Source organism: Leptopilina heterotoma, unplaced genomic scaffold, assembly GCF_015476425.1.
Source record: "Leptopilina heterotoma isolate Lh14 unplaced genomic scaffold, ASM1547642v1 Lhet_237, whole genome shotgun sequence".
NCBI lineage: Eukaryota > Metazoa > Arthropoda > Insecta > Hymenoptera > Figitidae > Leptopilina > Leptopilina heterotoma.
In genome coordinates, this window is record NW_025110953.1 from 2,137,113 (window position 1) to 2,151,624 (window position 14,512).

The 14,512-nt window shown below is 24.5% G+C and overlaps 1 protein-coding gene across 4 annotated transcripts in view; it reads left to right on the plus strand.

The window, feature by feature from the left end:
• The first annotated feature begins 1,725 nt into the window (after positions 1-1,725).
• Positions 1,726-14,512, plus strand: part of LOC122502720 (uncharacterized proline-rich protein-like) — a 148,622-nt gene continuing 135,835 nt past the window's right edge. For all 4 annotated transcript variants that reach the window (XM_043612892.1, XM_043612891.1, XM_043612890.1 and 1 more), the window contains exon 1: positions 1,726-2,463. In XM_043612892.1, coding sequence (XP_043468827.1) covers positions 2,250-2,463 — 214 coding nt within the window. In that variant the 5' untranslated portion in view covers positions 1,726-2,249. The remainder of the gene's footprint in view (positions 2,464-14,512) is intronic.

The window sequence follows — 14,512 nt, forward strand, 5'->3', positions numbered from 1 at the left end:
TTGCGGAACGTTGAACGCCATAGGTCTCTCTGCGCGTTGCGCGCTCTCTTGTCACGGTGAAGTTGACTGTATATCCTTTGCCATATAGATATAGTGATATGTGCCATACGATATAAAACACCATGCGGCTTTCGAGCGTGCTCGCGAGAGAGTGAGAGAGAGAGAGGGCACCAGACAGAGAATGACTGTGGGGTAAGCGAAGCGCCCGCCCGCCCGCCGCTTATGCACCGCTGGATCCACACGGCCGGCCACACTCTCACTTTCGCCGGCACCGACGACGGTCCTCGGTTAAAGTTTGATCGGAGTGACACAGTGATTGTATTATCACCCGAAAATAAAGGAAAACAAAATAATACAAAACTCTCTCTCAATTTATTTTCTCTCTCAAATTCTATTCTTTCTTAGAAACACTTCTTCGAATTACTTCTCAGAAAATACTGAGATTATACTCTTCAGAAAATACTGAAAAAAGAGTCAAAAAAAAAGAAAAAAGTGAACCACGTGACTGAATGAAAGGAATTTTTCCATCTTATCAAGTTTATTAGGAATTTTTTAATTCTCGATGGATCTGTTTCATTTGCCGTTCACCTTGACATTGACCATAGGATCGGAGACCTTGAGAGAAGATTTGAGACGAGGTTTGCGAAATCTTTTCCAGAAATTTCCGGTGTTTGTTTAAATGGATTTTTGTGTTTTTCAAATTGAGACAAGTGTTCATTGGGAGGAGAAAATCATAGTGAAAGACTTGGAATTGAAATTGTGCGGTAGCACGCGAACGACATTGACCTTAAACTTGCCTCGCGCTCTAGCCTTAGCAGCGCTCACTCACTGGAAATAATACAATACTTGTGTGTGAGTTTCTGTGTGTGATAACCCTGAGTGTGAAAGGGTTTAAATATTGTTATTAGCGATTCATCAACTCTTTTGATAACAGGATTAATCATTTTTTCTTCAAGTGATAAATAAATAATCTCGCCGGTGATGGATAATTATTATGTGATATAAAACTCCGCTGAAAAGTGGTCATTTATTTTCGCATTTCAACATCGAATCGAGTGCCTTGTGGTGCATTTTATCCCGAATTTGCCCTCCTTGCCCCCTTTTTCTGAAAAAAGCAATCGGAACTTTATCCAAATATTTTTTTTTTTTTTGGAAAATATTTGTGTCCAGTGCAAATTGAGGAAAACAGAAAAAATTTTTGCAAGTCAGTGAAAAAATAAATAAAACAGTGAAGTGAATGAAAAAGGGGTATAAGATTGAAAATAACGGTGATAAAAAAAAAACGCTGATAAAAAAGGGAAGTAAACGAGAAAAAGTAGACAAAAAGGAAAATAAGTAAAAAGGGAAAGAACTAAACGGGAAAAGACAAAAAGGGAAATTAGAAAATCGGGAAATAGGAAAAAACGGTAAATAGAAAAAAAGGAAAAAAAAAAAATAGAAAGGGAAATAAACACAAAAGAAAAAAATAGAAGGTAAATAAGCAAAATGGGAAAAAAATAAAAAGGGAAATAAACAAAACGGGAAGAGACAAAAAGGGAAATAAATAAAAAAGTGAATAATAAAAAGGGAAATAAACAAATAGAGTAAAAAATATAAGGAAAGTAAACAAAAAGGGAAACGAACGAGCGAAAAAAGGGAAATTTTTGTTTGGGGAAAGAAGGGAAAAAGGAAAACAAACAGAAAGTGAATAAAAACAAAACGGTGAATAAATAAAGTGATAAATAATAAATAAACAAAATAAATAAAGTACTAAATAAAGCACTGAATAAACAAAAGAAATAAATACTAAATAAAAAAATAATAAACAAAGAGGAAAATAAAAAAATGCTTCCTTGAGCAAAAAGCAAAAAAGTGATTTAGTGTCTTTAGGGAAAGTGTGAATAGTGTCTCGAGACAGTTTTAGTGGCGAAAAGAAAAGGCGAAAGAAAGAGAGAAAGGAAGCGAAAAAAATAACACAGAGAGTGACTCGTCGAATGCAAAAAGTGTTGAGTTGTACCACGTGGACAAGTGGTCACATGTTGGTGTCTCGTGGAATTTAGTTGATCTATTGGTGTGACCCGCGAGTGCGGGCTTAAGGCTCAAAAGTGGCTCATACGGCGAGAGATAGAGCGGCGGAGTTGCAGGCGGAAGTGCGAAGCGCCATTAGAGTTTTGCATGGCTGGTGCCCTAGACCTAGCCAGCAGCAGCAGCAGCAGCCTCAGCAGCAACAGCCACAGCAGACAATTCATGGACGAGGCGAAACGGTTTTAATGTCGCCTCAAAATCAAATAAGAGCAACACATCCCCTGAGACAGGGACAACCGCCGCCTCCGCCACCACCACAACCACCACCGCCTCCTTCTGTCGTTGTCAGTTCAACCTCCAGCATGCGGCCACCGCCACCTCCACCGCCGCCGAGACCGAGACCATCGAATGAAGGCAAAGGTCATCATGAGGAGCCGACTAGCTCCATTCCCGATCTTGGTGAGGATTATTTCCTTTGTTTTCAAAAATATAAATATACGTCGAGAACGAGAAAGGAAAATTCTTTTTGTTGGATTTTTGAGGAAAATAATTATATCTTTTTTGATTTTATTGATTGGAAGTATAGACGCGCGGTTATTTTTGATCGATGATTGCAAGCTGAAAATGAATTTTATACACAGAGGAAATATATTTGACTCGAAGCCAATTAAATTTTTTATTTTCTTCAAAATCAATTTTATTTGGTTTACATATAAAAATTTATTTGGTTTCAATAAAATTTTTTTCTAGGTCGAATAAATATTGTTATTTATAAGAAACAAATAAATCTTTGGCTCCCAGACAAATATTATAACTTTTATTTAACTGAAATATTTGGATTAAATAGAATTTTCTCCCGGTGTTGGGATTAATTTTCTAAAAGGGAAAATAACTTTGCGAATTTATTTACACTGGAAAAAATTTATTTAATTCAAATAACCGATTACTTAATATTTAATTGAATCAAATAATATTTATTAGAGTCAATTAAATGGTATTTGCTTCAAAAAATTTAAAAAGTGAAATTATTGGTTCAAATATCATTCAGTTGACTCCAAAAAATATTATTTGATTCAAGTAAATATTTAATTGATAATAGTGAATTAATCGGTTATTTGAATCAAATAAATTTCTTTTTCAGTGTATGTATATTGTATATTAAAGAATATTTCTAAAGTTTTACTGAAAAAAGAATGTATTTGCACTGAGAAAACAATATATTTGAATCGAACATAATTATATTTGTTATATGGTCAACTAAAAATTATTTTAGAATATTAAACATAATAACTCAAATAACTGATTAATTGTCTATTATCAAATAAATATTTACTTTAATCAAATAATTTTTCTTTAAGTCAATTAAATTCTATTTGTTTCAAAAACTGAAATTATTAGTTCAAATAGAATTTATTTGACTTAAATAAAATTTATTTGATTCAAGTAAATATTTAATCGATAATAGAAAAGTAATCGGTTATTTGAATCAAATAAATTTTTTTTCAGTGTTTAATGATTTGAAAGTTTACAATTTTTTACATTCTAATAAAAAATGAGGTCTTGTTTGAGAGAGAATCGAACAAACAATCGAAACAGAATAAGTTAGTCCAATGTTATAATTTCGTATTTTAAAAGAAGATGTCAAATTAAATTTTTTTATTCGTTTTGGTAGATGCATAAAGAATGTAATTTTCAATATTTTAAACAATTTAAAGTTGAATTCAAATAAAAATTACAATAATTAGTAATAGTTAATTACAATTTCAATAAGAAATATTTGTGAAATTTTACACTGAAAGGAAAATTTATTTTATGCAGTAATAATTAATTATCTATTAGCAAATAAATATTTATTTGCAATAAATAATTTTTATTTGATGGAATAATAAACGACTAATTTGTCTATTAATTGTCAAATAAATATTTATTTGCAACAAACAAATATTTATTTGTATCAATTATTAATCTTCGAGTCATTTAAATGATATTTGCTTTAAATACTGAAATTATTGATGCAAAGATAATTTATTTGAATTAAAAATTATTTGAATCAAATAAATTCATTTTGACTATAGGTTATGTTACCTGAATCGTTTCTTATTGAAAGAAAGTTGTAATTTGTATAAGGATCATAAAGTTTACTGCATACAAAATGAATGAAATTTTTTTTCTATTTAAATACTTCTTCGATAATTACTATACAAAAAAGAAACCTAATTAAAATTAAACATTTACTTAGCTAAGAACTTTAATTTTTAAGAAACAAAAGAATTTTTCACCAAAAAAACAATTTAAAAATAGTAGGAAAATACCATCGTTCTTTAAAAACGAAAATTAAAATATAATGACTCTGGCTTCAAAATTAAGTTATTTTGTTTTTGTTGTTGTTGTTTTAGTTTAATTTGTTTTTAATTTTTTAAATTTTTTAATTAGTTTCTAATTCGTTCCTTAAAAACGAATTAATTTCTTTAAAATTTTTTAACATTTAAATTAAAGATGAATTAATTAGAAACAATAATTCTTTTCTAATTTTTCGTTTTTAAAAATGTTTCTAACTTGAGGCTGATAAGTTTCGAACGTTTAAGTTAACATGTTTTTTACTTTATTTATAGTTTGTAATTTTACAAAAAAATTAATTTTCGTAGATTAAAAAATTATTTCTCAATTAAGTAAAAATTCATAATTTACATTATTTTTTCTATTTTAGTTAGTAAGCTTTGAAAAATATTTAAACAGAAAAAAAATTCGTTTATATCTGAACTTTCAGAACTTTTGGAAAATCACTTGAAACAATTTCTTTCATTATATGTAAATAAATACATAATTATATAATTAAAAAGATATAACAGTAATATTAATAATAATAATAAAAATAATAGGTATTAATAATAATTATTATTATTTATCAATAACAATAATTAACAATAATATTATACATTAAATATAATAATGTGACGATGAGTAATAGCGTTTTTGCTTATAAATTGATTATTAATAAACATTTGAATGATTGAATATACAATTAGAGAAATTTTTTTTTAATCTCGTGACCATGAAAATTCATTAATTGATAAAGTGAGATTAGAATAAATATAAATATGGAATCGCGTTAAAAGTTCAATTTACTCAAATATTGTTCTTTTCTTCATACAAAGCAATTAACTAATTCAAAGATGGTAATTAACAAATTCAAGGTTATTGGATTGTAAAAAATTCTAAACACAGCAGTAAAGCACAATGAATTAATATTTCGATAAGGTTGTAGGCAAATTATGCTTTAAATTTATTTTTTAAATGAAACTTTAAATTTCACTCAATAATGGAAATTAAATTAATTGATACTAATAGTAATAAATTAAATTAAAATTAATAATAATTATTAGATTACTATATGTATTACAAGATTATTGAATTTCTTAATATTTTTCTATATAAATAGAAAGACAATAGTAAAAATTAATAAAAGAATAATAATTTTATCAGTCCTGATAATAATAGGAAAAAAATAAAAATATAAAGAATAAGAATTTTTTCGACATTATGACACTTCTTGATTATATAATAATTATGTAAAATATTAACCTTGACCATAACCTAATGATATCATCAGCATTTCGTGATCTAATTTTTCCGTCTAATTATGGAATATGTGGTTTTTAATTATTATTATTATTATTCATTATTGTTTTTATTACTATTTTAATTATTTTTTATGTTCCTAAAGTTCTGAACGTTAAAATGATCGAAACTTATTTATTTCTTCTTTAAATAAAAAATTTATTTCAATAATATTTTATCAGGTGTCCAAAAAGTTAATCATAAAGTTACTAAATGTAAAATTTAAGTTTTTAATTTTTATTGCAATCAGTAGTTTGTGAAAATATTTTTAATAATTAATATTTCGTTCATTTTAAACGTTCAAAACTTGCGAATAAAGTATTTTTACTATTATTTCTATTATTTTAATTGTCATTATTATTTTTAATATTATTATTAATATTATCATTATTAATATTTTTATTTGTTTTATGTGAAAATCGTTTTTGCATAATAATTTTGCAATAAAGAAGGCCTAAATACGTATTTAGGTCTCCTTTATTACAAAATATTATTATTATTATTGAATAATGTTTTTTTACATAAAAAAAATGTATGTCGCAATTGCGTAACTCATTGAAAAGTGTATTGAAGACAAAATTTTCGAAGCGATACCACAATATAATTATCAATGATAACCTCCAGGACCGATACATATTGAAGAGCAGTTTTTTTTTAAGTGCAGTTAATGTCAGGGTTATACACATATTGGCTGAAGTATTGCAACAAGAATAATTTAAATTTCTCCTCATTTGCGTTAAAATGTATATGAATTTAATCAATCTTAACCACTGAAGTTTTTACATTTTAAATCTGAATATTTCAAAGAATTCGAGTCACATTCTTTGGACTCAAGATATCATTATAATGTTATTAGTAATTTTAATTTATGTCGAATTAATGTAAATATAACATTTGTCTAAGAAAAAGTGACGTTTTAATTGTTGATTTTAATAACTCGGAAGTTGGCGTCGACGCTAAGCGTCAAAAAACTGTTTTTCTGTGGTTTTTAGTGTTGAAAATGGCACTAATATTTTTATTTACCTCAAATTATAAAAATTTCATCACTGAAAAAATTGTTTAATATTTTTTTTTGTGAAAAGAAAATATTTTTTTTTACTCTGAGCGTCGACGCTAACTTCAGAAACCTTGATTTCGAAACATTTAAGTTTGAAGGAACAATTTTTTGGTCTTCAAAGTATTTACAGGTTTTTAATATTTAGTTTTTTTAGTGATTCATTTTTTAGTATTTAGTTTTTTTAGTGTTTAGTTCTTTTTTGTATTTCGTATTTTTAATACTTAGTTCATTTTAGCATTTCCTTTTTTCAGTATTTAGTTTTTTAGTGTTTAGTTCTTTTTAGTATTTTTGATTCTTTTAGTATTTTCGTATTTTTAATATTTAATTCATTTTAGCATTTTTCTATTTTTTAGTATTTAGTTTTTTTTAATATTTAGTTCATTTTAGACTTTCATTTTTTTTAGTATTTTATTTTTTTTTAATATTGCGGCTAACTTTTTAGAATAAAATTAGCAATTTTAAAAATATTAGAATTTAAAAATTTATAATTCAAATTTTTGTTGAAAACACTAAAAAAAATCCAATTTTGGAAAAATTACAAATAATTGCAGAAATTCAATTATTTTCAAGAGTGATAAAATTCTTCTCATAAAATTCAATAATCTTTCAAATTTAAAAAAAATTCTCGTCAAAATCCCAATTATCTTTATAAATAACAAAATTCTTCCCCAAAGTTCAATTATTTTCAAATCAATTTCAAATTCCGAAAAATAGTACGCAAACATTAAATTATTTTCAAAAATAATAAAAATTTCTCAGGAATTCAATTATTTACAAATTTTCTAAAAATTCCTTCGCAATTATTCAATTATTTTTATAAATAATAAAATTTTTTTTAAGGAATTCAATTATTTTCATAGAAAATAATTAAAAATTGTAGAAAATAATAATTGATTTGAAATGATGAAAATAATTTTGAAAAAGTTACTGTAATAATATTCTTATGATATGAAAAAAATGATTTTATCACTCGGTCATTTTTAATTATTATAAAACATGAAGAAATCGATCACTCCGAGTCTTCGACTCGGAGCAATCGCTATCTTCATGTTTTATAAAAATATTTTTATAAATTATTGAATTTAAAAAGATTTGAATTTGAAATTTTTTAAATTCTTAATTCCTATGGAAAAATAATATTGATTAAATATTTATTTAAAAAAAAACTTATTGATGTTTTCGAATAATTTTACAATTAAAGAAATTCGTAAATAAATTTAACAGAACATTTTTTTGAGTAAAATTTTTTCCTTTATTTTCTAAAAATTTAAAAAGTTTCAATTTCATTTTCAATTAAAATTTGTAATATTGACAAATAGAATAGAATATGTAATGTTTATTGAGAAATAAAAATTATGCATAAAATGGGTATATTTCCTATTTCTTAATTATAATTTTTTAACAATTAACAATTTTCTCATATTTTTTATAAATAAAATGGAGAAAAATTTGCATAATTTAGATCAGTCAAACGAAATTTGTTATAGAAAAAAGCTTATAATAAACAAAATTTATTTGTTTATCATAATTTTTTTATATTTTCTAATTTCAAATATTGTTTTATTATAAATCATGAAAAAATACATGCATTTTTTCGATCTGTGAAACAAGATTTTTTAAAGAAAAAACAAAAGAACAAAAGCATTTCAGTTTTTACAAATTTAATCAATTTTTTCCCCCTTTAATCGAATTTTCTTTTATTCTATTTTTATCTTAACAGTATTTACAGTTTTTTTTCCTACTATTTACAGTAGTTCTAATTAGTTACAACTTATATTCTAATGAATCTATTTTAATTTGATGATTAGTTTAATTAATTTTTTTCCGCATTTCAATTAAAATTTCCGTTTTCTTTTTTTTCCATATTTTTTTCTCTTTTGGAAAAGGAAAAATTCTTGTATTATGACTATGTACAGTTGCGATTAGTTAGTGTATCAGAATGACCAGGTGACATTAGGTGTTGACCTTTACTCGGACAGATTGCGGAATGTATATGCGTGTATATCATCTGGTTTTTTTGATACTTTTAAGAATCTTTCACGGTCATGGTCAAAAGTGTCGTCATCGTCGTTCACACATATATATTTAGTATTCCTCCTGTTTATTGGCTGAATATTTTCAAGCTGATAAATAATGATTTTGTCATATCAATGGAAAATTTTTTTTTCAAACTTTTAACGTTATTTTTATATCTCACAAGATCAGTGTGTCAATTTAAAAACTTGTATTTACTTTTCTGAATATATATACTGTATATACTGTATAGATTTTTAGATAACTGTTATTAGGTACCTTTACTTCTATAAGTAGATAAAATTTTATCTCCAAAATAAACCAAATTCCGCAGAAAGTATACTCGTTTCTTTGAATAAATAAAATTTTCTTTTTGTGCTTAGGATATTTTTTGTTTATTCGAAGAAAGTACTTGCTTCGGTGTTGAAATTTTTTTCTCTCTGGTTTTATTTATTTTGTCTTTCTTATTTTTATTTTATATTTTTTATTTTATATTATCTTTTGGTTTTCTTTTTATATTTCTATTTTCTATTTTAATTTTTTATTATTTTATTTTTTATGGTACATTTTTATTTTCGGTGCTTTCATTTTTTAGTTTTACTTTTAATTTTTTATATTCATTTAAAGGAATGCATTATTTATGAACTAAATTGTACACATATACATATTGATTTAAACTAGTTCTTTGATGTTATGCGATTTCTTATGATGAAGCTTAGAAATGAAGCCAGTTTCGTTTCACTTGTTAGAATTAATTTTCCTTTCCAATAACAAAATGTTGGCGTACATTGGTGTAGGTATATATGTATATATATGCAACTTTCCCTCTGCGCGCGGTTTTGATTTCACTTTTTTCATTTATATACACTTGTATATGTATATAGTAATGATTGTTATATTTACTTGAGAATCAAGAAAGATATATTTTCGATTTAAATTAATGAACAATGACTCGATAGAATGTCACGATTGGTGAGCTCTACGTGAGCTTAAACGTCATTAAGCCTTGGCCTCCAGTATCTCGATAACGCTCAGTATAGATAAGCCGAGTATTCTAAAATTGTATTACTTGACCCATTCGAGAGCAATAACAAGCTGCTTATAATTTTTTTATGCACTTTTATTCAAAATTCAATGTCTTCAATTTTTCAGTTAAATGGTGTGTTCATATTTTGTGTATTAATATAATAAAATATTATTAATTTTATATTTAATTATTGTTTTCTTAATATAGTAATAAATAAAAATTTCGATTTATATTTATAAAATATTTATAAAATATTTATAAAAATAATAAACGAATTTGAGAAATATTCAGAAATGACTAACTAAAATGATAACAATAATGACTAACTAAAAAAATATAATAATTTTCTTCTATTGTTTTAGAACTTCTTTTTCTCAGAATTATCATTTGTTATCAATTAATTAATATACTGTTTTTGAACGTTCAAATGAATGAAATATTATTTCTATTCAAACATTTTTAAAATTACTATATATAATGAAATTAAAAACAATGTGAAAGTTATAATCAAATTCTTTAAAACGATTTAATTATTTTCAAAAAATATTCGAAATTCAATTATTTTCAATATCTAGTATTTTCATCAAATTTCGCAAAAGAATTCAATTATTTAAAATTATTTAAAAAATAAATTATTTAACCAAATATTTATACAATTCTTCACAATAATTCAATTACCTTCAGCAATAATAGCATTTTTCATGGAAATTCAATTATTGAAAAAGAAATGTTTGATAAAATTCTAAGCAAGAATTCAATTATTTTTATAGATAATAAAACTCATCGAAAAATTTCAATTATTTTTAATACTATTTTGAATTAATTAATTGAAAAATTCAATTATTTTCACAAATAAAGTTTTCCACAAGAGTTCAATTATTTAAAATAAAATTTTCATAATATTTATTATATTTCGTAAAAATTAATTATTTAAAACAATGTTTATAAAATTCTTATGAAGAATTCAAATATTTTCATAAATAATAAAATTCTTAGCAACTATTCAATTATTCTCATGAATAATGAAATTCATCGTAGGATTTCATAATTATTTTTAATACAATAATTCTTACAGGAATTGCTAAAAAAATGTAATTATTCTTAAAAATTTAATTAAAAATTTTTTTTTTAAATTCATTGGAAGAATTCAATTATTTACAAAAATATTAGTATATTTTTCACAGGAATTCAAATATTTTAATAAAATCGTTCGAAAGAAATCAATTATTTAAATTAAATTTTTTTGAAATAATTCAATTATTCTTTTACATTTTAATAAAATTCTTTCCCAGAATTCAATTATTTACATAAATAATTTTTCGAAAGAATTCAATTATGTCGATAAATAATAAAATTATTTCCGAAAATTAATTTATTTTGAGGCATTTTAATGAAATTCTTTGCAAAATACAAATATTTTTATAGATAACAACATTCATCACAAGAATTCAATTATTTTTTAAAGTAATAAATTTCTTCTTGGAAATTCAATTATTTTCAGAAATAATAAAATGCTTTTTAGAAATTCAATTATTTTCAAAAAACTTTAATAAAATACCACACAGATATTGAATTATTGTCAAAAATATTAATAGAATTCTTTGCAAAATTTAATTATTTTTAAAATTTTTTCGCTATTCAATGATTTTCAAAATCTACTATTTTCATAAAATGTCCAAACAGAATTCAAATATTTACAAAAATTTTTGTAAAAATCTTCTTAAGAATTCAATTATTTTCATGAGTAATAAAAATTTATCAGGAATTCAATTATTTAAATTAGAATTTGCATAAAATTAGCCAAGGGAAATCAAATATTTAAAAATTTTTATAAAGATTTTCGCAATAATTAAATTATTTTTATAAATATTTAAATTTTTTCGCATGAATAATAAAATTCGTTGCAAGAATTAAATTTAATAGCAGGATAAGTATTTTTAATAATTAAATGAAATGTTTGCTAATATTTATAAATTCATAAATAATGTTATTATAAATACAAAAAGAGAAATACTTGTAAACTTTTTTCATTTGTAATTCAGTTTTGAAAGTTTCTTCTTTTTTTTTGAATCGTTGACATGATAATGGTGATTAAGACTAATTAGATGATTCGGTAAGAGGATAAGTATCGGATGTTTCGTCTGGAATCTCACTGTAGGTTTCTTGAGGGCCCACCTCTCGTCCTCGCATCGTGTGTTATGGGCGTAGACACCCTTTATGGTGATGAACACACTTGTATGCGTGTACGTGCGTGTAAGTGCATTTCTGGTACTGGCGCACAATGCATGTGCAGCATGTGCTTGTTCACTATCTCGGCAGGAGGGTAAGATAAGCGCGGGAAAGATATTTTTAGGGACTGCAATATACATTTTATCTTTCTATTGCTTATTCAAAGTGAAAACTTTCTTTCTTTCTTTCTTTGTGTCACTCACATATTTTGACAAATATTTTACCTCTCGTAATCTCTTCTCTTGTGGTCTTTTCACGAAAATAAAAATTTTCTCCCTATTTTGCCAAATTTTGTTCTTTGTTCAATCATTTTTATTCAACATTTTCTAATGAATCATTCGCTGAGAAAATTTTTTTTTATTTTAAAAATTAGTAGCCAACCGAAAAAAATATGTTTGAATTTAAACATGTTATCAAAGAAATTCAATTATTTTAAGAGCCTTACTATAATTTATTTATTAGAATTTAAGTATTATTGTCAATACATTTTTGTCAATACATATTTTTTCCCTTTTAGTATTTTTAAAAGTTTACTAATTAGAATAAAGTTAATGTAAATTAAAAATTTCTACATAGTTAAGAGTTTATTTTTTAATATGCGGAGTAATTTTTTTAATTATCAATCATTTTTTAACCATATTATTATTTTTTAATTACTACTAAAAATTACTCATTGGAAAATAATTTCTTTGATTTAAATCACCAAATACTTGACTATTATCAATTTAATTTACTTGAGTCAAATAATTTCTATTGAAGTCAATTAAATTCTATTTGTTTCAAATACTGAAATTATTGGTTCAAATATAATTAGACTTCATTAAAAATTATTTGATTCAAGTAAATATTTATTTTTTCATTCGAAAGTAGACAAGTAATCGATTATTTGAATCAAATAAACATTTTTTTTCAGCGCAAATAAAATAAAAATATTGTCCAAAACTTCAGAGACATGAAAATATAATAAAACAGAAATTGGCCAAATTTGATAAAATTTGATTTCAACTAATTTATATATTTTTATTTATAAACGTATTTTATTCGTGAAAATTGTGCTAATTGAAGAGAATTGTGAAATGATTTTAAGAGAAGTGACAGCAGGGGAATAAATCGTATATATGGAAAATCAAGGGGGTCGTTATAATTCTGTCGGGATATGAAAGTTCCACTAATTAATGCATCGTGTAACAAGGATCGTGGACGCATTGAGGGCTGAAGCCAGACACTCCCACCCTTTTGCGATTTTGTCTCTTCTTGATCTCCCCTCCAAAACACTCAATTTTTCCCCTTAAATTCATGTCCTCCTCCTCATCATCCTCCTCCCACGAGATGAGAAAGATGACTCGTTCACGCATGCCACAACTTCACGTACAACTATTTGTCCCTCTTTTCTTTGTCTTCATTCTTCTCTCATCTTTAATCCCTGCTCTCCTCGCGTCTGACCGAAACATTAAAGTGAAATCTGAAGGACTTTTATTATTGCGCACACACACACACACATGTATAGAAAAGTGCATCTGTCTTCAAGGGTTCATTAACAATTCGCAAATAAAATTGCAAGAGAAAAAGAATTATTAAGTATTTCATCATTTTTTTTTTTATTAAAATTTATTTTTTAGATTCCTGAAGTTTTTTTTACACCCAGTTTCTACATCCAGAGAAAAATTAATTTAAATCAAATATATTTATAATATATTTTCAAATATCGAATATATTTTATTTGAGTAAGATAAACGTATATTTTTCTCAGAGACAAGTAGATTATTTATTTGTTTTAAATAAAAATGTTATTGGACATAAATAAAATTTTAACTTGCAGCAAATAAAATTTAATTTACATCAAATAAATAACCTAGTAGTTGGTTCTGAGACAAATATACGTTTATTTAACTGAAATAAAATATATATTTGGTTTAAATAAAATTTTTCTCTGGGAGTTTTAATTTGTCTTTTTACAACAAAATTATTATTAGGTAACTATATAATAATTTGAATGTTCTTTCATTCATTCACTTTTTTTGTCCCTCATACTCTGAAGTTGCCTTTTGTTTATACTTTTGTTTTTTGTTATCTTTAGATAGATTGTATTATTATATTATTATGTTATAATTATTTTTATTTTATAATTAATTCAAAATTGTAATGACAAATAGAAATCATCAGATTTTTTTACACTTCTTTTCATTAAAAGACTAAAATTTTGTTAAATATTATATTTTGTCAAATTGAAATTCTGCAGATTTTTGTTCTTTACTTCTAAGGAAAATTAGAAAATTGTTAAACAACTGTGATTAAGAAATAGAAAATTTATTTATTTTGCATTATTTTTGTTTATGAATCACAATTTTTTTAACAAAATTATTATTTTGTTTTAGAAAAAGAAGAAAAATATTTGCAAAATTCGTATTTTTTAACCTTATTTTTGGAACAGGATTTTCCATTGGAATTTAAATATTAAAAAAATTTCAAATTCAAATATTTTTTAAATTAAACAACTTATAAAAGTATTGTTATAAAACATGAAGATATCGATTGCTCCGAGTCGAAGACTCGGAGTGATCGAT